We start from the raw sequence: 26177 nt of genomic DNA on the forward strand, positions 1-26177 counted from the left end.
TCCTTCAGCCACTGCTGTAATATGAATAATCCAGAGAAACACGATCAAAAGCAAAGCCTTACTGTTTTACTGACTGTCCTCTCAGCAAAAGGTCATCTTTGAGCTGGTGACCTTCTAGTCCAATGGACAAGATGAAGGGCTACCATTTTTTCCAGATGTCAGTTCCAGAAAGATTGAGTGCTTTGCCTGAGGTTATGCTCTGAACTTCCTATGCAGTTGGGGCATTCTCCTCATTGCCACAGCAGTTTCAGAAATGAAAGACTATCCTGCTGCCTCACTTAGGGGTTTTTGTTGTGAACTAGCAGTCGAGCACACATGTGGCCTTTTGCAAGGCACTGAGGGCTGAAACTGTCACCCTGCCTGACTCTGCTAATGATCTACTCCAAAACTCAGTGTATGTGTATGGGGCCTTCTCTGCTGTTCACTTTTGAGCCCCAGAATAACATAGTCCTGTAGCTCAAGCTCCTGCAGCACAGCAGGCCTCAGACTACACAGGCTTGCACAGACTCTTAGGGCTATACTTGTTTCCCACAATTTTCTGCGTGTTTGTCTCTAAACGAACCATGAAATGATTCAGTGCCCGCATGTGGTTTTAATAACAAGCGTATGTGGGCAAATGAGAAAATACAGAATGTTCAACTGGAAGTTTCCAGTACATGCTATGGGTTAAAATCTAAGTAGGTTTGTAGTGCAGTGATTGTCAGAGTTGGTTAATTAATTTTGGGTTGTATGACATTTTAGATGATACTTTTCTCTCTAACCTTGTAACAACTGTTGAGTAGTGGAGGACTATACTTAATCAAGGGCAGATTTGGAGCAATAAGCTCCAGCTTGATCTTCACTGGGATCTGATTGTTTTTCTGGGAAGTTTGTGTGATGTTGTTGATTTTTCGGCTTTTTTGTTTTGCTGCTGTTGTTGATGGTTGTTGGGGGGGGTTCGGCTTTTTGAGAGAGACAGAGAGAAAGAAAGTGCAGCAAGTAACTTTCTGATGATGTTTTGCTGAGAGTTATGTCAGGGGCTTATACGTCCATATCTTGAAAACTAGAACTGCTGTTGATTTGTTCTGGCTACAGGTGGTCTTTTCAGAGTCCAGAGCAATCCTTCCCTTTGCCACATATCTTCAGCTTTTCAAAATGCTTCCAAAACAACTTTGTGTCTTTCATTATTATTTTGTTAGAGATTCTGGAAACTGGTTTTGTGTTCCCTTCTCCCTGTTCATCTCTGATGTTCCCCGTTTTCCATGCTTACTGAAGGGAGATTGGGATATCCCACTACCCTGAGATCAGCAGAAGTTTGTTGCTGTCGGATGAGAGAATCTCTCAGACTATTCTGACTTCATGTTTTCTTTTGCTCCCAAACTTGAAGGGTTAATGTTGATTTAGACTTAACCAGCTTTTTCTAACAATCTGGCTTAAGCTTGCTGCTGAAATACACAGTGAGAATTGCCTTTGGCAGTCTTTGATGTCCTTGTGCAGGAAAGGGAGGAAGAGCGCTGGAAAAGCCACAGGAAGGTAAAATGATAAATAAAGACAAGTACTTGAAAATTTTCTGCAAAGGAGAAAAGAAAAATCTGTTCCTTTGCCTGTGATGAGGAGATGAAGAAGTAATGACTTAAATTGCTCTGGGGAACTATCCAACAAAGCAGCACCTGAGCTGATCATCTGTGCAGTCCATCCATCAGGAGAGGCTGCTAAAATAAGATAGACAGACATGTTGGGAACAGGCCCTGCCCTTGGTCAATGGCCTTTGGATCTCATTTTATCCATAAAACTGTAATTCCCTTGAAAGGCAGGTGTAGTTGTAAGAGAAGGCGAACGAGAAATGCAGAGGAGCAGAGCAATTCCTGTGACAGCAGTGCTTTGGGTGTTGTGTAGAATAAGAGATTCAAGTAAAACACATGGATAAAGACTATAAAATTTGTTAAACTCTGTGTTTCTCCACTTGTGTTGTTGGAAGAGTTGTTTTTCTGTGGAAATTTTTTCAGTGTCTAAATGATGTGTCAAGGTCACTGGGAGTGCAGAAGTACCTGAACTTGGTGCATAGGTGTGCATATAAGCTGTGTTGGGCTGCACTGGCTTCTTCTCACTGTCACCTTTGGGCACCAAACTTGCTTGCAAAGAGGAGTTATGTGAGCATAGATCTGCTGGCAGCTCTGCTCAGTGTAGAAATCTGAAATGACAGCAAGGAAACTGCAGTAAAATTTGCTATAAATCCTGCCACCTTTACGTAAGTGACTGACAGAAAACTTACGAAAAGTATTTTTGGCGCAGAATTTTGAAACCAGCTGTGTGTCATCCAGGCATATAAGCTGGAGAGGGCCAAGTGGTGTGTGTTTTGGGGTACAGAATGTTTCAGGAGGACACTGAAGCTGAGGGAAGGGCAGTTCCCCACGGCTGTTCTTGCTTTCTGCCTCACTGTGGAAGTGGAACCAACCCCAAGGCGGTTTATGGGACTCCTCACAAAGCAAGGGCTGTAGCATCGAGGCAAATATTTGCATGTTCTAGAGGGGAAATGCACTTCTCTGAGGCACAAACATCCCAAGGTGCTGTAGATGATAACACCTGTATGCAGTTATTTTATCTCTGGGCTCATCGGGCCTTAGGAGCAGAGCCATATCTTAAAGGAGCTGTCACAGCAATCCTTGTTTGCCTCCAAGGTGTCTCCTGAAGTGCTCCTGCAGGTAATTAATCACCTAATAAAATACACTCTTTGACAGGAGGTGGAATTTGGAAATTAATTTGCACCCCTTAAATGAGGCTTCTAAAACTATAATTATCAGAAAAGAAAGACGTGAGCTGTGTCAGGTGTGTAAATGATTTATTTATCAAGAATAAACTGTCACCAAAGTGGCACTTGGCTTGCAGCATCTGTGCTGCATTTCTTTAAGGAGAATTAAGCAATGACTTTTGCCTTCATTCCCATATTTGCAGCTCCTGGGGCAAATCTTCAGTTGTTTGTGAAGTGTTTGGTACAAAAGTGACTTGCAACAATATTATAGCTGCCTTTCCAGTGTTCTTTCTTTAATGTGTGGTCACTTCTTGCTGCCCCATCATTCCCTGCTTGATGCCTTATTCTCTCAAGAGCCTCTGGCCTCTCCAGAGGACACCCCAGACCTTGTGCAGCCCAGCTGGCCATTTGGATTTCTCATTACCTCTCCAAATGGTGGATTTTGTGAACTGGATATTGGTAGCATCAGGAAATAGAAAGGGGAGGAAGTTTTAACTAGTTGGCTGGGCTGCATTTGGAATAAGTTACCTGGAATAAGAGGAAATCCAAGATATTTGATTCTCCCCCTCTCTCTCCTTTTTAATGATACAGGTTTAAAGATGCCCAAGAGATCTATTTTTGTAGGTTGTGAGAGGGCAATTTTTTTTTTAAATCCAGAGAAATGTGAGAATAGTAACATTTTAAAAGCAAATAATTGACAAAAATATTTACCTTCAAAAATACCCTTTCAATAACATGTTACCTGAGCATCTCAAGACTTATTTTAGCTGCATGGGTAAAGGAGACATGGGGTTCATTGCAGCCTTCCCTACAAAATTGCTGCGAAAAACTGTTCTAGTTGCTACAGCTGAAATGTATTTGTTGCTGACAGTAGTTTGTTGGTTTCGAACTGCATGTGAATTGCTGATATAGTATGTGTAGTCTGTGGACATGAAAGAGAATTATCTCATTATTACATTTTAATCTTACATTATTGGTGCATTTATTCCTGAGAAAGCCCAAGTGATTTCTATTCATTTGTGTCAGATTGACTTCTCTAATGCACAGCTCCTGGGAAGGGCCATGCCTGATTATTTCCCCCATACTTGTCTGCCTGAAGTTGAGTTGACTTAAAAAAGGGATGAGGGTGCTCAGCACCACTAGCTTGATTCAGAAGTTCTGCACACTGTGAGATTTCTCAAGTTAAAGCTCCTTGTGAAAAAAAACAGTAAGAGTGAAATCATTTACAGTGGCCTTTTTATTTACATTTTAGCAATGTCATGTCTTACACCAAAAGTGACTTCTACTGCAAAGCATCACAAACACAAACCAAAATAGGGTGCCATTCAAAAAAAACCTCCATGTGATGTGATTAGATTGGCAATACCATATTTTATTATGAGAACTGACAGATTACAAACAACTCACGTGAGAAAAAGAAATACTTTGATGCTGACTCTTCACTTAGGAGCATAGGTTGGAATAATGCTACGCAAAATCTTTTCAATATAAACTAACACTTTTCTTCTCTAAAGTTTTACCAGAAAGTATTTTTACTGTATTGCAGAATTTTTTTTGGAAGTGTACTGGAAATATTTTTCACGCAAACCAAGTGGCAAAAATTAAACGCTCAGGAATGCAGCTGAAGGGGCAGTCCAACTACCCTGAGCATGTCCTGGTTTGCTTGAAATATGGTTGCCCTTTCCAGGCACTCAATTCATCTTGAGGCCAATTTTAACAGTGCACGGTGCAGAAATGGCTGTTATGACATGCCCTGAACCAGCTCCAGTTCAGCTTGTGTAAATTCTACATGTGGGGTGCTTTTGGAGCTGACAGGTGGAATTTTATTGTGATTGTATTTAACTATTCCACCACAGTAAAGGATTTTGGCATTTATCTTACTGAGTTGCTGCAAAGCAAAGGCACGAGTTCCTTACTTTTTTGTTGTTTTTTTTCAATCAGCATGTCTTGTAAAGGCTCTTGCCCAGGGTGGGATCTTCCCAGCGTTCAGCTGTGCTTTCCAAACAGGTACTTTCTAGTTGGTCTGTGGATACAGGCCATCATGTCACAGAGTGGCTGGAGAGCAGCCAAGCAGAAAGGGACCTGGGAGTTTGGATTGACAGGAAGCTGAACAGGAGCCAGAGTGTGCCCAGGTGGCCAAGAAGGCCAATGGATCCTGGCCTGGATCAGGAACAGTGTGGCCAACAGGTCCAGGGAAGTGATTCCTCCCGTGTACTCAGCACTGGTGAGGCCACCCCTGGAGTGCTGTGTCCAGTTCTGGGCCCCTCAGTTCAGGAAGGATATTGAGGGGCTGGAGCAGGTCCAGGGAAGAGCAACAAGGCTGGTGAAGGGACTGGAGCACAAGTCCTATGAGGAGAGGCTGAGGGAGCTGGGATTGTTCAGCCTGGAGAAGGGGAGGCTCAGGGGAGACCTCCTCACTCTCTACAACTCCCTGACAGGAGGGTGTAGCCAGGGGGGGGTTGGTGTCTTCTCCCAGGCAGAGATCAGTAAGACAAGAGGACATGGTCTTAAGCTCTGCCAGGGGGGGTTTAGGTTGGATATTAGGAAGAAATTCTTTACAGAGAGGGTAATCAGGCATTGGAATGGGCTGCCCAGGGAAGTGGTGGATTCTCCGTCCCTGGATGTGGCACTTAGTGCCATGGTCTGGTAACCACGGTGGGGTTGGATCAAGGACTTGATGATCTCAGAGGTCCCTTCCAGCCTGGCTGATTCTGTGATTCCATGAACAACCGCTCTATCCCCACGGCTGCAGCTGAAAGGGAAGTGCGACCAGACACTAGACGTAGAGCTCATTCTATCTCAGATTCTCTAAACCTACTGGAAATTTCCAGCATAACAGGCTGTTTTCACCATGTCTATCAGCAGTTCAGAAAGAATTTGGGAACCTCCTTTCTACCCCAAATTACTCACAGGCCTATGACACTGACAGTGGAAGTTCCTGCCCATGGCAGGGGTTTGGAACAAGATGATCTTTAGGGTCACTTCCAACCCGAACCATTCTATGATTCTATGACTTCCAAACAAACTCAGAGTATTTATTGGCATCAGGTCAGCTGAGCTTTTAAAATTTATGTGAGAACACAGAATCAGCACATTGTTCTGCAGGTTTCTTAACTCTTTTCATGATCCCAAATCCCTCTACCAACATTTGGTGATACTATTTAAAGAAAGGTGTTAATGGAATTATATCCTTTGATTGAAAGCCACAGTTGATTTTTGCTCTTGTATGAATTCTGCAGATTTTGGTTGTTTTGTCTGAAGTGGTCTATTAGCACTTGCGCTGAGATAAAAATTGCATTTTAAGTGAAGAAAGCATTCTGGCACAAATCAGAAAATCCCAGGGAAGATAAATAAAAAGTGTAATTAAAATGCCTTGAGGTTGAAACATTATGGGAATTGTAATGTATAGCTTGCTAATCTCATTAGAAAAAAAACTGGTTTAAGTCACCTGATTGTATTATATGCTGCTAACACCAGTCTGTTCCTTTGCAGCCCAAAAGGTTACAAACATTATACTGTAAGAGGCACTTGCTTTGAGATAGCTCATTCTTTGTATTAAGCAGTAGCACTGCTTTCCTTCCTTTTCTCTTTGGTCCTTAACTTGCTTGATTTTTCTTTACTGCACTGTCTGTTGTCTCGTTCCTTGAGTACAAGTTGCAGTGCAACCTCTGGGGCACCCTGTCTTTGGTCAGGATCAGTCTTGTTTCTGCAGATGCTGCCTCATAGTCTTGTTGAACTAATTTGGACAGAGACATCCCAGTCAGGGTGAATGGAGTGTTGTCCATGCTTTATGGGGGCTGTGAGAATGACCCAGAATAAGGCATCCAAATGCTGAAGGAACAGAAACAGTTCTGGAGACCAAGAGCAGGTTTCTCAAGCAAGTTACTAATGTACTGTCCAGCAAGAAGGGAAAATTTCAGGAGATTCCTCACGGTTAGGGAATGCCTGGCCATTTCCCCAACTAACATTTTTGTGTTTGATTGCCTTTCCTCTCAAGTAATGCCTGTTAGCATGAAAATTATTTCATTGCTGACTGTTTCCCAGCTGGAAAACAACTGGGAAGACTATGGTTCAAATCATATAGATGTAAATCCCATTGACTGCTTTGTATCACAGACAAAATCCTGTCCCTGGCAACACAGCTTGAGCCATTGCACTGTGAGTTTTATGAAGGTACCTGTGACAGCAGGGAATTGGCAATTCTGCCACTTGGCTGTGATGGGCATTTGACATGGCTGCAAAACCAGAAATCATCTCAGTGGAACCTTCTGGATGCAAAATGGCCTTTAAATGAATTAAAGCTGTGAGAGCAGCATTTCCCATCCCGTTCCCTCTGGAGCCCATGCTGCAGTGGGCGTGGAATTTGGCTTTCTCCTTGTGGTGTCAATGTTTTCCACAGAAGTAGGTTTCTTAAAGGGACCATCAGTGCAACAGATGCTGTGCTCAGACCTGCTGCGTGAGAGAGGAGCGTGCTGGAAACAGTGGGATCTGATCCCATCGTGGGGCCCTGGCAGTTGCACTTATTGCTTGGATTTTTCTGTTGCTGGTTGTGATTCTAAAGCCTCTTGGTGGAGCTGCAGTTGTGTTCTTACTTTGGTTTGTCCTCTGTTGGGTGTTTGAGATCACTCTGAGTTCTCCATTGCATATCTAAAATAACCCACAGAAAAGATTAGACTCTATTAGTTGGCTTTTCTCTTCATCCACCATGTTGTTTGCAGCCCAAATTTAGCAGAACATTGTGTTTAGGCCTCAGTTCAACAAATCACTTTGGCCCAGCTCCAGCTCTGGAAGAGCTTTTAGATTAATGGGAAGTTGGGAGTGTAAAGAAGAGTATGGAGTTTAAGAACTTGTTTGTGTTTGGTCTGTAATGTTTTTAAAGCATAACCTTGCTCGTATTCAGCAATAGTGAAAGCTGTTGTCATGGTTTAACCCCAGCTGGCAACTCAGCCCCACACAGGTGCTCATTCACTCCCTGCCCTGGTGGGATGGGGAGAGAATTGGAGGAGTAAAAGTGACGAAACTTGTGAGCTGAGATACAGACAGTTTAACAGATAAAGCAAAAGCTGAGCACACAAGCGAAACAAGGAATCCTTCACCCTTTCCCATGGGCAGGCAGTTGTTCAGCCATGCCCAGGCTTCATCATGTGTAACAGTGACCCGGGAAGACAAACACCATCACTGCAAATGTTCCCCTTCCTTCTTCTTCCCCAGCTTTATGTGCTGAGCATGATGCCATATGGTCTGGAATGTCCCTTGGGTCAGTTGGGGTCAGCTGTCCCTGCTGTGTGTCCCCCAACTCCTTGTGCACCCCCAGCCCACTCGCTGGTGGGGTGGGGTGAGGAGCAGGAAAGGCCTTGGCTCCGTGTGAGCACTGCCCAGCAATAACTAAAACATCCCTGAGTTTTCAACACGGTTTCCAGCACAAATCCAAAACACAGCCCCACACTAGCTGCTGTGAAGAATATTAGCTCTGGCATAGCTAAGCATGTGCTTAAGTGCTTTGCCAAGCATGGAGGGGATGATTTATACTGGTAAAGTGGAAACTCAGTAGTGTCTATTTTGCTGATCACAGCTATAAGCAGAATTTCACAGAACAAGCATGAGCTGCTGTCGTGCTCTGCAGTTCAGTTCCCTCAGGCCCTGCAGATATCCCAAAGCTCTAGCTGGGCTGTGTGAACAGTCAGGCAGGACAAGCAAATGAAGAAAATAAGGGTTTGTGTGCGTGTGTCTGGGGTGTTCCAGTTGTTTAGCTGCCTTGCCCACCAAAGCACCCTTGTTCCTCTTGATCATATTCCCATGCTCTTGTAGTCTGGCACACTTTCCTCGTGTCCAAGCTGGGTAAATGAGTGTGAGAAATCATTTTGGTTGAGCTTTATGGTTTAACTTTGCGGTTACGAGAGATCCTCAAGGCAGACAGAAAGGAGGTGGCCGTATAAAGACATGCAAAGGAATTCAAAGGCTTATGATGAAAACATCTTCTCCATAAATGAATTAAAAGAAATCATTGAGAGCCATGGCTTTTATTTCCACAGTTCTCATAACGGTGCTGCTGTTGTGCAAGCAGGGTTAGGCTCCTTCGAGGAAGCTGCAAGAGCTTCTTGAAAGCAAGAACTCTGCTCTATGCACGCTGTGTTTGCACATGCAGCCAGCCTCACTAAAGTTTTTTCCCAGCTTGCTGACAGGCAGGAAGTTGGGGGATGCAGGCAGCAGGACAGCTTTCCCAGGGGCTTGATTGCCGTGGACAAGCCTGCAAGTCCACACCTGGGAGGGCAGCAAGTCCCAGGTGGCCCTGCAGTGTCCAACCCGACATTGCACAGCTGCTACCTTTGGGTGGGGGTGGAAGAAATGCTCCATTAGGAGCAGAGTAACTCTCCAGCTGCATAGGCAGGGAGGTCTGCTGGGTCCAGGGAGCTTCCTGTTTAAACAGTTACAGGGTCTGCAGAATTGGTTAAACTGTCAGAAAAGAATTATAGAAGGTAAAAAAAAAAAGGGAACCATCCTTCCTGTATCTGCTATCCTGTTGTCTAACTGCTCATTTGGGTTCGACCAAATGTTTGCTGAGATTTTTCAATTCACTCTAATGAGTTTTAGATTAGGTCTTTTGTAATGTAGAATCAGATTAAAGTTTGTGGAACTGTAGCTGCAGTTCAGGAAAGCTTTAATATGTAAAAGCTGGGAGAGATCATTGTTATAAGCTAGTAGGTCATTTCACTTCTGCAAGACCAGGTCTTGTGTTTGGGCAAAAGCAATGCAACTGTTTATTAAAAAAATAAGAAAGGTAGATGAGAGAGGGGAAATAATCTGATCTTATTTCAGACACACAGGATAGTCAGACTGTTCACTACAGGACTTAAGAATACATTTAACTGCTTCCCTATAAAGAAGTGGGAAATTAGACGTGTATTTTAGTGCTTTGCAGATCCATCTTCTATTCAGCTAATGCCAATGGAGATCACACATGGCAAAGTGTTCTGAGGAGTCTGTGAAGATCGGTCCTTTGCTAATTTGCCATTTAGGCTGCAGTGTGACAGACTGCCCACCCTGAGCATTGTTCCATGGCTCCCACTGGGAGGAGCACCTTGCAGGACAAGGCTATTTCTTCTTTTACCTGTGGCATGCAGTGCAGGTGTGGTTCTTTGTAAACACCTGAAAATAGCAGCCACAGAAAGAAGCTTAACAAAGCCCCGTTTTGTGAGATACAGAATTCTGAATGTGTATACACATGTAAGATAAGTAGAATAGCTTTACATGAACTGCGTTTCCTAAATTTGACATTAGTCTGCATTCTTTCTCTCTGCCACATGATGGAGATAATGATGTAAGATGTATAAACAGTGCTGCACAGGGCTCGCACTTCAGGGAAGGAAGTTCCAACTTGGTTTATAGTAATTGTTCCATTAATGTTGGTTTTGCACTAGCATTGATGGAGGAATTTTCTCAATAGTGTCTGTGGGGTGTTTTGTTTAAAGCAATGTTTGCTTACATGTTCTTTTTGGTTTTGGTTTGGTTTGTTGTTTTTTTTTCCCTCCACAAAGGCAAATAAGCAGGAATACCAAATAACAAGGGGTAGTGATGCAGCAAAACACCAAAGTCTGTATTTGGTAAAACATTCAAAAGAACTTGCTTAGCTTGCATTAACTGTGTTGGGACTTTAGGATGCACTTAAATGCTCACAGTTTGGGCTCAGATACGGCCAAGAGTTGGGCTGTTCTTTAGACTTCTGGAAAAGGAGGGAATTTGCAGAAGTTCACCCTTACCAGGTTAAAAAGAGCACATCCTAGATCCTGCTCTCACCGTGACTCTGGGTCTGTGCCTCCTGGGGAAGACATGGGAGAATCCAGATTAGCTGATCCACGTGTTGTACACTAGAACTCTTGCATCTGCTCTCTCCTCTGTTGTTCATCCTGAGCATCAGTCCTGATCCAGAAGCTGTCGAAATCATATGTGCAAAATTCCCAACAATTTATGACCTTTGGATCAGGCCCATATGCAAACGCAGAGATGGATTTTCTCCTGGAAATTTTTTTAGTGATACTCAGAAAACTCCTGGCAAGAGATGTATTTAATTTTGATGGTGAGAGTCGCTGTGTTGTACTTGTAATCATAATGTAGCAATAAGACATTTGTAATAAAACTACTAGAGGCTGATACATCCAGAAAGGGAGAAACCCATGTTCCTTCCCAGTCTGTTAATTATTTTTTTGTGGCTGTTACACTGAGGACAAAAGTTCCTTTGCTGATGTCAGTGCAATTACAGCTGCACTGTTGTCAAGTTTCTTAGATTGAATATTTGCCGGATGAAGCAATACTCTCACTCCTCTCCATAGATCCACCTGCCCAGTGAATCAAACATGCTGTCCTTGATCCAAATCCTGTGTTCAGTTCTAAGCCCCTCACTACAAGAAAGAGATTGGGGGATGGAGTGTGTCCAGAGAAGAGAATGGAGCTGGAGAAGGGTCTGGAGCAGAAGTCTGATGTGGAGCAGCTGAGGGGGCTCAGCCTGGAGAAAAGGAGGCTCAGAGGGGATCTTGTGGCTTTCTACAACTCCCTGAGAGGAGGGTGTAGCAAGGTTGGGGTCAGTCCCTTCTCTTGTGTAACAAGTGACAGGACAAGAAGAAATGGCCTCAAGTTGCATTAGGGGAGGTTTAGATTGGATACTAGGAAAAATTTCTTCACCAAAAGAGTTGTCAAGCATTGAACAGGCTGCTCAGGGCAGTGGTGGAGTCACCATCCCTGGAGTTATTTAAATGCTGTGTTCATGTGGCACTCAGGGACATGGTTTAGTGGTGGGCTTGGCAGTGCTGGGTTAATGGCTGAACCTGATAATCTTAGAGGTCTTTTCCAACCTAAATGATTCTATGATTTTGTGATTCAATGCTGCTTGTTTAATTCCTTGTGCTTAGGTCTTTTTATCTCCTGCAAAATTCTCATTCGAGGAATTGTTCGACTCTGTGCTGCTGCAAATCCCTCAGTCCAGTGTCCGCCTGTGAATATTTTTTTTCCTTGATTAGAGTTTACAAGTTTGTATTTAAGAGGCTCTTCCTTGATAGGCGCCTTTCATAAGGCATTGTTGCAATTATACTTACATTTAAAGTGTTACATACATGTAAAATGTCCCTTAAAATGCTATCAAAGTCAGAGAAGTGACGTGCTGCCCAGACAGCAGCACAGAACCGTGTGTGTGCGTGTGCACCCACGGGCTGATGTAATAACTTCTCCAAATGTTAAGAGCTTTTCCTCAGAAGACTTCTTCCAGAAATGCTGCTCTCCGTGCTCTTGGGTTCTGCCCTTATGTTTTTTTCATGAGAACAAAGATCAGCCCTTCATGGTCCTAAACTCAATGCATGTGCATGACTTAAAGGCATTACCTACCAATAAATAGGAGATTAGCTGCGGCTTGTGTATTTCCTGATCAGTTCAGGTTTTTTCAGATGGCTCGTTGTTATCCCGTTTCCTTTAACGATGGGACACTTTAATGAGTTTGCCATCTGACATACATCTGCTTCCTGTTAAACAATACCTTCATTCTTCTAGAGCTGCTAAACTCATCTTTTATCCTACAAGATTTTTATCTGCGCCTTGAAAACAGCATGTACAAATCAGTGTCAGCATATTCGTTTACTTGCTGAGGATTTTTTTTTTTAATATGTTGTTGAGAATGAATAGCAAAACGGGCATCTCCTTTAGTGCTTATTTGTTGGAATATGGGAGAACATGGATATTATTTGTTTAATTAGAGGCTGGTCAGTCCAGCTTATGTTGGAAATCCAATAAAATTGACTTTTGTGGTTGGCATTATACAATCTCTAATAGTTATTCTCTTCTCCCAGCAAAGTGAGGGGCTGGTTCAGAAAGGGGGTGGGGGTGGAATTTCAGGCTGTTAATGTTGTTTCTTTGAGGAAAGAGTCTTCAATAGCTCAGTGATGGTCTGTCTCACGCGTGTGCAAAGTTAGGGCTCTGTGATCATCAGGCTCTCTTAAATCAATCCAGCCTGCATTGAGTTTGTGCATCTGCCTCAGTGCCTCTCTTTTTCCCATGTTTTGGGAACACACAGTCATGCCGGATCTCTGACTGTGTCTTTCCCCTTTGCTGCTCAACATTGCCCCTCCAGAAAAACTTTTTTCCCTTTTTTTTTCTCTTTTCTTTTTTAAGCTCAAAACCATTTTATAGTAGAGGGAAAATCAGATAGAATTTTCCTTGCATTTATCTTTTCTACATAATGTCCCTTATATGTTGCTTTTATAATGAGTGTGTGGTGCTGTTTAAAACAAAATCCTGTTGGATGTGAAGTTCTGCCACACTGGCCCAAAGCACATCTGTGAGAATGGCTTGTAACCAAATTAAGCAACCCTGTGGGGCACATAATGTTTTGTCTCAGACAGGAATTTAGTTCCAAACATTCACATATGCCACGTGACAAGTGGAAAATCTTTGGGGTTAGAGCTGGGGAATGAGAGGAAGCAAGGTGCAAATATTTATTTGAGGCTTAGTGGATGCCTGAACCAGAATAACGAGTATAATTCAGGAATTTTGTATTTCTTCCCATTCATATCTTGCTGTGGTCTCCCAGTTCACACAGAGTTAATATTATTTGCTTGAATATGAGGGAATTACCGATTACCTCAGGTGGCTGCTGATGCATGATCTGAAACCTTTGTTTTAATTATACTCTTGGCATTGTGGAGATCGGTGTTTCTACCACCCTTTGCCTCTGGCAGTGCTGCAGAGCCACGTGTTTCGACACCAAAGAGCTCTGGAAAGTTGTTTGTTGCAAATGCAACTTGATATTTTTCCCAGTTGGGAAAGATGGCCCAGGCAGGGGTTTCACCTCGCTTTGGCTTTGTGGAATCTTATAGGAAGGTGCTGTGTGTGAACTTGGTCTTTCAGTGTTTTCCTTAAGGAACGAAGCCAAGAGATCTTCCCTGGTCATTGCTGTGCAAGTGTTGTTGTACTTGCCTGAAAAGTTTTGTTTCTAGTGGCATCAGTGTTTATTAACAAAGTTCTCCATCATTCCTTTAACATATGACTTTGCCTGTTCTTTCCCCACGCTCCCACCTTCCCTCTCTCAGAGCTGCAGGAACATGGCTGATGGCTTTGACAGTCTTTCATTCATGTTAAGATTACAAATTACCTTCACTGGGTTCCTTGTGGAGTCTGCAATTTATCAAGGAGGATCTGGGAGACAGTATTAATTGAAGCTTTGCAAGAAAATAAAGTCTACTGTGTCAACTTTGGGGTATCCCATCCATGATGGGTCCTCTACACCTTCACCTTCTGTCAGTGCTGTGGAAAGCTCCAGGTCTTCATGATGGTGGCTATTGCTGTGGCCTCTGAGGTGTCCAGGGGCCAGGCTTACCTCATTTCATGCTGTCTTTTCAAATCCCATCCTGGGGAAAGTATATTTATAGCTGGAACACCAGTTTACCATAATCCAGATGTATTGGGCAAGTGCGTGAAGAATTTTAGGAGGACAAGACATTGAAACACATTTACTGTGATTATTAATGGAAATATTTAACTCCAGTGGGGTGACAGGATTGTTTTATTCTGCTGTAACTTGAACTTGTTAAAAAAAACCCTATCTTTCATAAAGAAGATGGTTTAAAAAAAAGGGGAATGTAAAAGGGACTTAGGTAAAGGGAAGATTGTTCTCCTGAAATTAGCTGTTTATGTATCCTTGAAAAGCAGTATATTTTTTATGATATTCAAAAGTGGATTATTAGACTTTTCTCTGTAGTTACAATGGAGAAGGCACAGTTTAGCACCCCGGCTAGACACTGTGTACAGTACTCCTCAAACTCCTCAAAAAGACTTGGACAGTGATGGCATCTCTGTCCTTGTCACAGCGAGTGCAGGTGGCAAGTCAGGTGCGAGTTTCAGAGGTACCTCATGAGCAGTATGTCCTCCCTGAGGTGAGCAGATATTCTTGCTGTTGGCCTTTGTGATATTCATACTCTCAAAATCCTCTTCATGGCTGTTCGCTCTTCTCCCATCGCTGCTGATGTAGGGAACAGTGGAGGGATATGTGAGAGCAGTTTCTGGGATGGGGGTGCAGTTTCAGGGACGTTGAGAAAGCCCTTACAAGGTGAGCCTGTTCCTCCTCTGGCTGTTTGTGCCAATCTCTCCTTCAGTATTTACTCTAACGTTTGTAAAAACAGATAAGTCTTCTGGAGAGCAGAGCCTGCTGAACTGGAGACAGGGAAAACCTGAATAAACAAACATGTGCCACAGATTAGTAAGAACATCTGTATGTTTTATATTGTTTTGAGAACACATACCACAGTTTTTCATTTCTTAGGCTTTTTTAGTTTCTCCCTTTGTTTCTGTCTCTTTCTTTTCTTCTTCTTTTTAAATATATTGCTAATAAAGGTTGGAGGTAGAAAGCACAGCTGGACTCTGCATGACATGCCACTGTTTAATTTCTAGCTTGGAGGATGAGAAGAAGAGTAGTTTTATTGTATCCTAGAAGAGAATAAAGCCACATGCAAATTCCAGCCATGGACATCTGTTTCCTCTTTGTGCGAAAGAATTCTCATATTTGGAAGGGAATCCCAGTTGTGAAGGGGCTGATGAGGTTTTGGTTTTTTTTTTTTCTTTTGGTTCTTCCCCCCACTTCTTTACCATTCCTTCAGCATTCTGCCCTTGCTTCCTGGCTGCTGTTTTCCTGGGACAATGTCAGCTTGCGATTTAGCATCAGATATCAAATGGATGAATTTTGATTTACTTTAAAATGTTGTTTGTATCTACAAAGAATATTATTAAGTTCCTCCTTAAATTTCTTTTATTCGATCAAACAGTATTTGATAGGATGACTTTTGCTCTCTCATAAATCTGCAGTACTTGCAGGTTGATATTTTTCTTTAGAAGCCAGATGTGTGTATCTGTTGCTCTGACTATGAAATGCAACTATTTCTAAAAGTAACTTATTAAAAATAATCTTTTGAAATCATCTTCTATAAGGGGAATTAAGTAGATCTGTAGAAATAAGAATCTGCAAAGTTCATTACCTTAAGTTAGGCATCAGGTGCTAAGGACTACAGGAACCAGAGTAAATGATAATTTCACTAACCTATAAAACATTTTAGAATAATGATTTGCAGCTGTCTGGGGGCTTTAAACTTGTCCTTTTTTTTTGTGTGTGTGTAAGGGTTGACTCTGTTGAACAAACAGCACAGTTATATAACATTAGGCCAGACATGAGAACTGGTACTCTCTGTCTATTTTATATTAATGTCGAATGAGGGGTTGGTGGAGCTTGCCAGGGTTTCATATTTGCTGGCAGCAAGTTACCCACATGTGTGGACCACATTTTTATTGTTGCCTTAGCCTATTTCAGGCATAAATATTGCTGCCTAGCAGGGTGTGATCCTGTTCATTGCTGAAGAGCTTTTCTTTTAAGAAGCAAAATATGAAAAGGATTGAAATGCTGTAATTGTTCTAATTAAGACTCTGAGATTTTGTCACGTCTGTCGTGGTGGAGAAAGAAAGGGCAATAAGCCATCTAAGGGCTACCCTTGTAGAGCTGTGTCTTTTTGCATATATTAATCCTACTTTTGGGTGTGGGCTGTTAGTCTGGTCTCTTAGGGAAACAGGGCTTATGCAAGCAGGGTGTATGCAGACATGAACACACAGCAGCCCTTCCACATCTTGACCACGGAAATGTGGCGGAAGGGCAGAGGCTGCAAAGATAAATAGAAGTTCCTATAAGTTTCTTGAAAATATGTCTGTGAGGGAAGAACAAAGGTGATTAAGAGGTTTGAGGGAAGGCTTGTAATAGGAACTCTCAACAATGGCTGTGGAGTACATCTCTAGAAGAAACGTGATGGAAGTCCCCGCCATGGGAATATTGCTGAATGTGGCTCGGAAATGATTTGGCTTCAGAGAATCTGATGGCAAAAACAAAATCTGCAGAAAGCCAGGCTCCCTTTCATTCCAGTACCCATGAAATTGCTTATGTGGGTTTTGTTCTTAACTCAGGTTGTTGTCAAACGGGCTCCAATGGGCAATGGTAAGAAATGTAGGGCATCTCATTAGGACCATCTTAGTGCAGCAAAGGTGCTGCTGCTCTGCTTGTCGTTCGTGGTGCTTGGGTTTTGCCAAATTTTCAAACTCTGTTAAAGTGTGACTTAAGAATGTTTAGGCCCTTATCCTGCAGCCATCCTGGAGAGGACGGATTGCAGTGGCTGTGCAGGTCCCACTGACATACATCCAGAATCTTCCCAGGTGTTTTTGGATGCTGCACATCTCATGGGTCGCGTGGGGAAAAGTGAAACCGATAATCCCCATCCAGCTCTGACCCTGCTGAGCAGGACGTGGAAAGCAAACACTGCTAATGCTGAAAATCAAACAGCAGCCGTGAACAAATTTCCTCTTTGATTGAAATGCTTCTAGCTAAGAGATAAAAAGGGGGTTATGTCAAAAGCTTTCCTTGTTGTCTTATTAACAGCTGCGTAATTTTGCCACTCATTTACAAGCATTAAAAAGCAAAACTTGGAGACTGTATTTGAAAGCTTGTTTTGTTTGGTGTACAGCTGGATACAGAGCATTTCCTTTTCTCTCTTTTAACAGATTTGAAGCAAATGTATTGGCTATTGTTTCTTTTTTTCCTTTTTTTTTTTTTGCTAGATAATATAAGATTATATTGCTTTTCATTTTACACTGCAAAGAAATGATGCCATATATCTCCAGTGTAACAATGATGCAGTAGCATGGTGTATGTATATCTTCTCATAAATATATTACCACACATTACTGTCAAATAGCTGGACTTTTTCACCCAGTATTAAAAATGAAATTTAATTGCTACACTAGAGTTTCAAGACCCTGATAAATAAGAGCCGTGCCTGACCTTTATTGTGGGGTTCTGAGATGCCACCAGGGATATTGCTCATTGTCCAAGATGACAAACTTCCTCTGAGATTTCAGTTTGTCAGCTCAATATACAGCAGTGACATTGATTTCTTCTCACTGCCATTTCCTGCCTGAATAGATAACAAATTTCTGTGGCAGGTGTCTGTCAAGTTTAGTTTTGCCTGGCAGATTAACTTAATAGACTCATTTATTAATCATTAGTTGCAACACAGTGAAGCAGACAATACTCTTTAACTCTTGGGATGTTGAATAGATGTACCATTTCAGATTCCTTTGTGTACCTTGAATTTGGGTTTAATCAGCCATTCATCTCTTTACTGAATGTTTTTAACATCACATTACTCAGAGCAAAGATATCGGCATTGGTTGTGATCTGTTTTGAGCATCTACTCCTTTTCATGGCAAAAGGTGAATTAGTACTTTCTGAGACTAATAATTTGTTACATGAACTGCAAAATCAGCCTAAATGAGGGGGAAAACTAACCCAACATGCATCATGTTTGGGGGAGAAAGATAAAATAGAAGAAAACAGATACTTGGAAGAAGATTTGAACCTGGGGTTGACCAGCTCTCAAAGAGGAGGAGATAACTGCAGAAGCTTTAGGAAGACCTGCAGATACAGCTGAAGGGCAATTCTAGGACAAGGTAGTGCTTTCCTAGGGACCCCTTTCTCCGAGGTGTCTGGAGATAACTACTCAGCCAGGAGGTAGCAAAGTCAGGCTTGGTACCAGAGGTACGTATGGGACAGGACATCTCAGAGCGGTGAAGGACAAGAAAGAATTTACTGGAGAATTTTGAGGAGGAAGGAACTATAAGAGAAGGCATAACCTTGGAAAGTGATGTCTCCTGTTGCAAAGAATCACTGTGTTCGTGATGAAAACTGCCTCAATTACACATTAGCCCTGCACAGCCCCCAGAGCTGATGGAGACAGACGTTTGCTTCTTTTCCCCACGTGTTAAGAGGGTCATGAGGTGTTTATCAGGGCAAAATCTGTAAAGGACCTGGAAATGCACAGCAGGAATGAGCCTATACAGAGATACAGGGTGTTGGTGTACAGAAGAACCTCATGTTACAGGCAATGAGAAGAGAACCACCAAGTTTCTCCCTTGGTTTTGAGTTGGATTGTGGTAGTTCTTCACAACCTGCTTTTAATTCTCAAGGGAGCTTGCTCAGTGGAAATCACCAGGAGACATTCAGGGAAGTTTCTACAGCTGATGCCCAACTGCAAAACCCCGGTTGGAGCACAACTGTTTTCAGCTCAGCATCTGTGAGAGTGTGCATTGCTGACGATGTTTTTTTGCCAAGCTGTGTTGCTGGCCTTGGGAACGTGTTTCTTGAACCATCCTTATGGCTTTCTTGGCTGACTGTCAAACCAAGAATGTCCCTGCACTAGATCACACTGCTTATTGCTCTTCTAGGCCACCCTGGTAACAATACATTAACCTCTCAGCAGGGAATGTGATAAACAAAGTAAAACTGCTTTAGTGAAACCAGTCATTTAATGGCAGCCTACATAAAGTGTCCGTAAAGATTTGTAAGTGTAATAAGCTGCAGTTCACTGGGGGAACAATAACTGTTCCTAATTTAGCCAGTTGAGGAACATGCCAACCCAATTTGCTTGTGTAACATTATGTTGTTGCTTTTTGTTTTTTTTTTTCTTTTCCCACCTCTCCAGATTCCTTTCTCTCTGGTACAGTTTCCCCTCTGGGAGTCCTTAAAGGTAAGTCCTCTTTAGTGATGGAAATATAAGTTACACATTTTGCAAAGGCTTTCCATGGTAACTTCTCTAATTTGATTATTGCTATTATGGGCATTTCCAAGAATCAGTAAGTATGTGCCAACCTACCTGTGCATGTGAAGATCATTTGCCTGAATATCGGAAACATAGCAAGGAATATCTAACCAGTGATCTGTGGCATGCAGGCTAAATTTTACTCCCAATGTGCCAGAAATTTTATCTTCGGCTCTAACTTTTTTTACTGCTTAAAAAGAGTGGCCACTGTCTTGTATTGTGTGATTTTTATTTTTTTTTTTTGATTTTCATTTTTTTAGTGTTTTACTCTTTAAGAGGAAATTGTGAATGATACAGAGAAAGCTGTTTGAGACGGGGTTTTGTAGACATGGAGAGATTCTCAGTGTATTGCTGAAAAGCTATTTTGGTTGGCTGCCTATAGTTTACTTAAAGGTCATTTAAAGAAGGTGTCAATGGATGATGTTTTAATAGTGCAGTTGTTTGGAATGATGTGCTGTTCTCCCACCAGCTGGTTGCTTTGTTTATCACGATCAGAGTCAGGGTCTAGATTTTTGAGCAGAGGTGGGATTTGAAGACGTGGAATTTCTCCTTCCCCCTGTTTTTCCTTGAACTCACCACAGAAGACGAAGGAAAGGTTTTTTCAGGTGCTTTGAGATCCTGGGTTGGAAGCACAGAGGATTATTGCAGGTCATTAAAAGCATTGCAGCAAAATATAATATTATAAGAGAGGAGCTGGGGAGAAAAACTTTCTTCTTGTTAAGGGTACTGGACTTCAGAGCAAGCTCGGCACTGAGACCCAAACTTGGTGCTGGTATGTTGTGTTGGGACAATAGTTTTTCCTCTCCCTGTGTGTCTCTAGCTTGGGGGGGGGGGAACAAGCCCACAGTGTGAATGTTTGCATGTAGAGGCTTCAGGGAGTCCAGTATAAAGATGAGTCCACAGGCAGGAGGAGTGTGGAATACATCAAGAGCCTTCACAGAACTGAGCTGTGTTTCGCAGAGGATTCTGTAGGTACTTTGTGAACTCGGCCTGCTGTGATGTCTGGGTATCATCCCATTGCACAGGGAAGCTTGAGCTGCCTTATTAGGAATCTATTTCCCTGCCAGTGTCTAGGAATGGCTTTCTGTAAACTCTTCAGCAGCTACATTGGCTCGACCTGCTCATAGCTAGTGCAGCAGCCGTGTTTGGGAGCAAGAGGTGGCAGAGCTTGAAGAGAAATAGTGCAGTGTTCTTGCCAAAACCACATAAACCAGCACCATTGTGTAGCTGGTTTCAGAAAGTAAAGTTGTTTTAATTAATATCCACGTAGCTGTGACAATAAAATGTATTGTTTACGTTACAGGCTTTAAAGAAGACAGTTTGAATTTAGCCAGCTACAGGAGTGAGTCACTTATGATGAGGCATCATGTTTAATCTAAAGAGGTCAGTGCAGATCTGAAGAGAAACAAAACCGTGTCAGTTTGTTCCACAAACTTGTTGCAGTGTATTCTTCTACTGGGGAATCAAGAGTAGAAAACTGCAAAAATCAGTCTGGCATGCTCCAGACACTTTGGCTCAGCAGAGGGAGAGAGCTCAGGGTTTGTCATGGTCAAAGCCTGGCAGTGAAAGCAGAATACGTTTTGTTTATCTGAATGAAACTCTTAAAAAATTGTCAGTACAACAAATGACAAAAACCATTATGGCCCCATCAACAGGCTGGATGTGGCCAGTAGCATCAATGAGAGTGTGGCTCAAGGAAAGGCTTCTCATGGGTGCACGAAGGGAGCGTGAAGAGACAGTAATTATGAAGGACTAGGAATGCAAAGGATGAGAGAAAAATGGCACGAAGCCTGAACAGAAAAGAGTCATTGAGATGATGCCTGAGGGACTATTCTGCACTATATTAATGGGATTACTTGAGAAAGTAACTGCAGGAGCAGTTGTGAATGATGCGTGTGGGCCGTCTCACGGATCAGAACAGAACAAGTGCTGTGGCTGTGTCATTTTTAAACCCCCTAGTACAAAGTTGCATAAGCTGATGGAAGATAGATTCAGTCGCACAATTCCCTGAACAAGCTAATCACCATAAAAATGAGGAAAAATATCTTTCCACTATGAAAGGACAGTTAGTGAGGCACATGGAAGAGAACAGTTTCCTTTTCCTTCAGATATGTGCTGGCTGCAACCAGCAGCAGGGTGTTAAGCTGAAAGAAGCCTAATAAAGGCTTGTCATAGGTAGCAAATTGGGTGTTTTTATATCCCATTTTCTCTATCTACATTGCTCCAAGCTGCTCTAGTTATTCCTTATGCTTCCAACATGCTTTAGCCACGTAATTTACATGCACAGTTTTCTCCTGTCTGTGAATGTGGACCAGCTGTCCTGTGTGAGAGTAAACTTGCATATCATGCACTAAACTAAGTTAGAAGAAGAGAGAGCATTGTATAGATCACTGAACTATAAGGTTACGTTTGCTGTGGGTGCTGGTAAAGGGGGTATTGCAGTAATTAGCAAGAAACAGATACTGCTTCAAATACAAGTCTTACTGCCAGTGACTCGGGTGAACATAGAATTTAGGAACAGTTAATAGACTCCTTTTTTAGTTCACAATGACTCAAGAAACAACAGTAAAGAAATTATGATGCTTTTAATTAAAAAAAAACAAAACAACTCCTCTTTTATTTTTGGATGTAGGTAGATCCACTGCTATAATGTGTGCTTAATGTCCTTTCTCTTCCCAATTCTCCATTTTTCTATCTTTTATTTGAGGTATAAATTATTGATGTAATTTAACCAAACCAAAAGGGAGAAGGAAACTGCTATGGTGTATGAGATTTCAGGACAGACATTGTAATTCTCTGCTGGGGTGAGCTAGTGTAGTGCTTCTCTGTCCTTTTAGTCCAAGCCTTGCAGCTAAAACAATTCTGAATTTTTCTCAGAGTTCAGGGAAAGAAGGGGTGTTTCAAATCTCATTCACTTTCTGCTACACCAGCCCTCAGAGGAGCACCATGGTTGAATACCACTGTGACAGTTTGATCAGGTTTAGGTTCTTTTATGTGGGGCTAATGCTTTTGATCCCATCTCAAAACCAGCTGGCCATGAAGAAAGGCAACAGAGCATAGATGTAGTGTGCTTCCCAAATGCCAGCCAAGCACAGTGCCTCCCATATTAGTTCAGGTTTTGGAATAATGTTTTAAGATACAGTCCCTTTGTACGCTGCCCTGGAATTTCCAGGGTGCCTCTGTAACTTGCTTTGGAAATACTATATGTATGTTCTTCATTGTGGGAATTTCACATTGTGGGCTGTGTATTTGGCATGAAATTGTTGTGGGTTACACAGAGTCTAGTGCAGCTCCTGCTTTCACCCTGCTGCCAGGGCTGTGTAGTCTCTGCTTGGATGACTACAGCACTGGGGAGCCCATCCCTTCTTTCTGTTTTGTTCTGGTAGGCATTTTATTCAGCACTTGTAATCATCATATCTGAGTTCCTACCATCAGCACATAGGTGATTTATCATTTACTTCATATTTTAATCTATAATTCTTCTCTTTTAGACCTAACTGAGAAAAAAAAAACTTTAATTTCTACTGTGGAGGTATTACAGACATACAGGACATCAGGGTTTTTTTTTCAATAAAATAGAGTTTTAAAACCCTACAGAAAATCAAAAGCCTCAGGTTAGGTCTTGAGTTCAGAAACATCTTGTCAAAAATGCCTGTTTCTTATGGCTCACTGGAAGTAGTCAGCTCCTTCAAAGAACAGTGCTGTGTGTAAGATAAACCTGTCTCAGGTGAAACAAGACTCAGTCCTCTTGGGTTTTATATTTCTGCATGTTGGCTGCGCTTCAGAGCCAGCCTGTGAGAGTTACTCAAATGCAGCTGTACATGGAGAATGGTCTCTTTATAGACCAAACGTATTGTATGTCTGGAGAAAAGGCTTTGGTAGCCAGTGAGGAGGGAAGGAGCAGGCAGGACTGGAGGACATAGGTCTCAAATGAGTAGGCCTGAAAAACAAGGGGTTTTTTGTTTGTTTAGTTGGTGGGGTTTTTTAAAGGAAAACAAACCTACTATCCTGGGAACCATTTGTCTTTTTCATTAGACATGCCTGATTCTGAGACAAGACACTTGGATGTTCCTAAGACTGTGAAACATCAGGGTCAGCCAGTCCTGCCCCTGCACACCCATCCTCTCCAGGAGGGCTGGCACAGGCTGTGCTGCTCCACTGGCCCAGGAGCTGCTAAGAAAGATAAAAATCTTGAAGTGACCATGCTCAAGGTGAGGTCTGGCTCTTCTGGGACTCAGTGGGGCCAGGGTTTCTCTCTTTGTCTCTCTGAGCAAAACTTAAAGCTCTTAGACTTTCTACACCTCTAGTGATCCCACAAGTTTTTTGTCACTGGCTTTAGCAATAAGATAGTTTTCTCAAATCTGTAGGTCTCACAAATTAACAGATGTTTTACAAAAAGAGATATTTGGTTGGACTTCAGAGAAATAGCTGGAGACAGGGAGCTGAGATACGTGGGCAGGTCTCCCTTGTGGGTTGCTGTGCTGTAAGATGCTGAACAAGCAGAGGAAGGAATGCTTTGGTGGCTTCTGGAGAAGAGGGTGAGTACACATGGGCACATTTCCACCCTGTGAAATAAGTGGGCCATTGTGGTAAAGAGAATGGGGAGAGTCCAGCTGTTCCCCTGTGAGGCTGAGCAGGATCTGAAAATTGGTTGGGTCAGAACAGAAGTTCCTTGGTTTGGTTCTAAACTGGTTTCTGCCCACGTGATGGAGAGCAGGTTTGGGATTGGATTTAGGTCCCCTGTTTTCTGTTCAGGTTCATTTGTCACCCCAGGCACAAGGCCCTTGTATTGAGGGGAAATCTGCTGGTGAACTGAACCACAGGTCTACCCGAGGGCATTGACACATGAATTTGTTTGCTTGGTTCTCTTGGTTCCCCCCTTCAGAGAGCTCAACTTTGGGGCCTGGGGTAGGCAGTACAGGGTGTGGACAAACTGGTTTGAGGGTGGGCTCAGCCTCCCTCTTAGTGGTCAGTGCAGATATATTTTGAGACATATCTTGAATCTTGCAAAGACTGTGCAAAGACTACTAGATAGCTTTCTGTGCAGAGTGAAGACTCTAATCTTTCTTGGAGCTCATTGCACCTGATTTTTAAAGTTAATAAGAATGAAAAGCTTACAGAATACTTCTGCCCAGGCAGCTGGGGTTCTCAACAGTAATATACGTGTTTATAACTCCACCATTGAAACAATAAACCACATGCTATTTCCCTCCTAAAATTTACAGTCAGATCTGTTGCTGTTTAAGAGGGCAAGTAGAAAATAGAGAAATGTAGCCAAACTGGGCCTTAAATGGCTCTTTCCCTGCTGTATGGTGACCCTCTTCCTTTTTTCCTGGAGAAGCAGTCTAGTATTTCTTTTCTCTGTGCTCAGCTGCATGTAAGTCAGGAGTAAATGAAACCCAGGCCCAGTTTTAAACCCATTTCCTTGCAGGCAGTGTGGTAAGTGTTCTACCATACCTTGCTCCCTCTTTGAGTAAGGGTTGGGCTGATTTAGGGATTAAGTCCTAATGGTTAAATAACCCTAATGTGTCTGCCATTTGCTTAGGTGCTGTATCAGGAAAACATATTTCCACAGGGCGTTTGGAGGCGTGATGTAACGTGCAGCGTGTGCATGCCATTAGCATAACGGCTGCATTTTTCTCACAAAGGAACAATGTACCCAACAGCTGTTCAGCAAACAGCCCTCTCTTTATTAGTGGCACAATAAGTGTCATTCACGCAGTCTTGAGGCGCAGTCGAAGGAATGCTGCACACCATCTGCACCAAAGAGAAGGAAACAAATGCAACCCTCACTCACGGCACTGCAGGCACGTTTGGGAGAGTCAGATGGTCTTGGGTCATCAGTGCAGCATTTAAAACGGCCAGAGGAAAACAGTCAATAGATACAGAGCCAGATTGTGACGCTCTTGGTCGTGCCTAGGCCACAAGTGATTCTCTAGAAGTTGCTGAGCTTGCCAATGACATCTGGAGATGTTTGGTAGAATATCGAAGTAATCAGAGCGAAGGGCTCACCATTTGATTTGGGTGCTTGCGTCTTGCTGAAGAACCTTAAAAGGCTCGTGTAGTTCTTCCATGTAATTTATTCACACAAGCCTATGAAGCACAGATTTATTAGCAGGTAGTAGCAGTGCAGATGCTCAAGGAAAACTGTCCGAACTTTAAAGTGATTTTTCAGAAGTGTGTTTTCCTCCCCAGACACACACGTGGCCCTTCGTGCCATGGAAACAGAATGTAGCTGTTCTGCCTTGCCATGGGAACACTGTTTGGAAGACATTTTCTTTAACCAGGCTTTTAGCACATCCATTTTGATTTACATCCAAATGGGTCACAGACATCAATGCAGCATTATATGGGCAGAAGAGGGGAATGAAATGCTTTTAACATGAAAAATATGCTCTTGCATGTAGGCCAACTTTTGTTCTCTTTCAATTTATCTAGGATTTGGGTGGGTTTAATTCTAGGACCAAAATCAGTGCTGGCATAAGTGAGCACAACTCCATTAGTGCAAATGGAGTCTCAACATTTATGTCAACAGTGAACTTAGATCATTGAATTTTTCCCATGTTTGGGCTTGCATGTTTCCTGCAAGATAATATACACATGTACTTGCACATATGCTGCACATATGCACATAAAAATTCACTGGGGAGGACGTTTGGCTCTGTGCTCCATGTTTGACTTTATGTATAGAAACTGCAATCAGCTTATGAGTTTTTTGCTTCTCCTGTAGCTAACGTGCCATGCATCTGTGAGGGTCAGCCATGCAGAATGCCACATTGCAAGTA

General features: G+C 42.6%; 1 protein-coding gene across 3 annotated transcripts in view; it reads left to right on the top strand.

Moving 5' to 3' along the window:
- Window positions 1–26177, top strand: part of SLC25A26 (solute carrier family 25 member 26) — a 97929-nt gene that overhangs the window by 41390 nt on the left and 30362 nt on the right. For 2 of the 3 annotated variants that reach the window (XR_003536950.1, XM_027700384.1), the window contains exon 6: window positions 19276–19320. The exons of the other annotated variant lie outside the window; for it this stretch is intronic. Coding sequence is in view for 1 of the 2 variants with exons in the window: in XM_027700384.1 (XP_027556185.1) it covers window positions 19276–19320 (45 nt within the window). In the remaining variant the exon portion in view is untranslated. The remainder of the gene's footprint in view (window positions 1–19275; window positions 19321–26177) is intronic. 3 annotated transcript variants of the gene reach the window in all.

The sequence above is a fragment of the Neopelma chrysocephalum genome, unplaced genomic scaffold, assembly GCF_003984885.1.
Source record: "Neopelma chrysocephalum unplaced genomic scaffold, ASM398488v2 Primary Assembly neopelma1_147, whole genome shotgun sequence".
Taxonomy (NCBI): domain Eukaryota; kingdom Metazoa; phylum Chordata; class Aves; order Passeriformes; family Pipridae; genus Neopelma; species Neopelma chrysocephalum.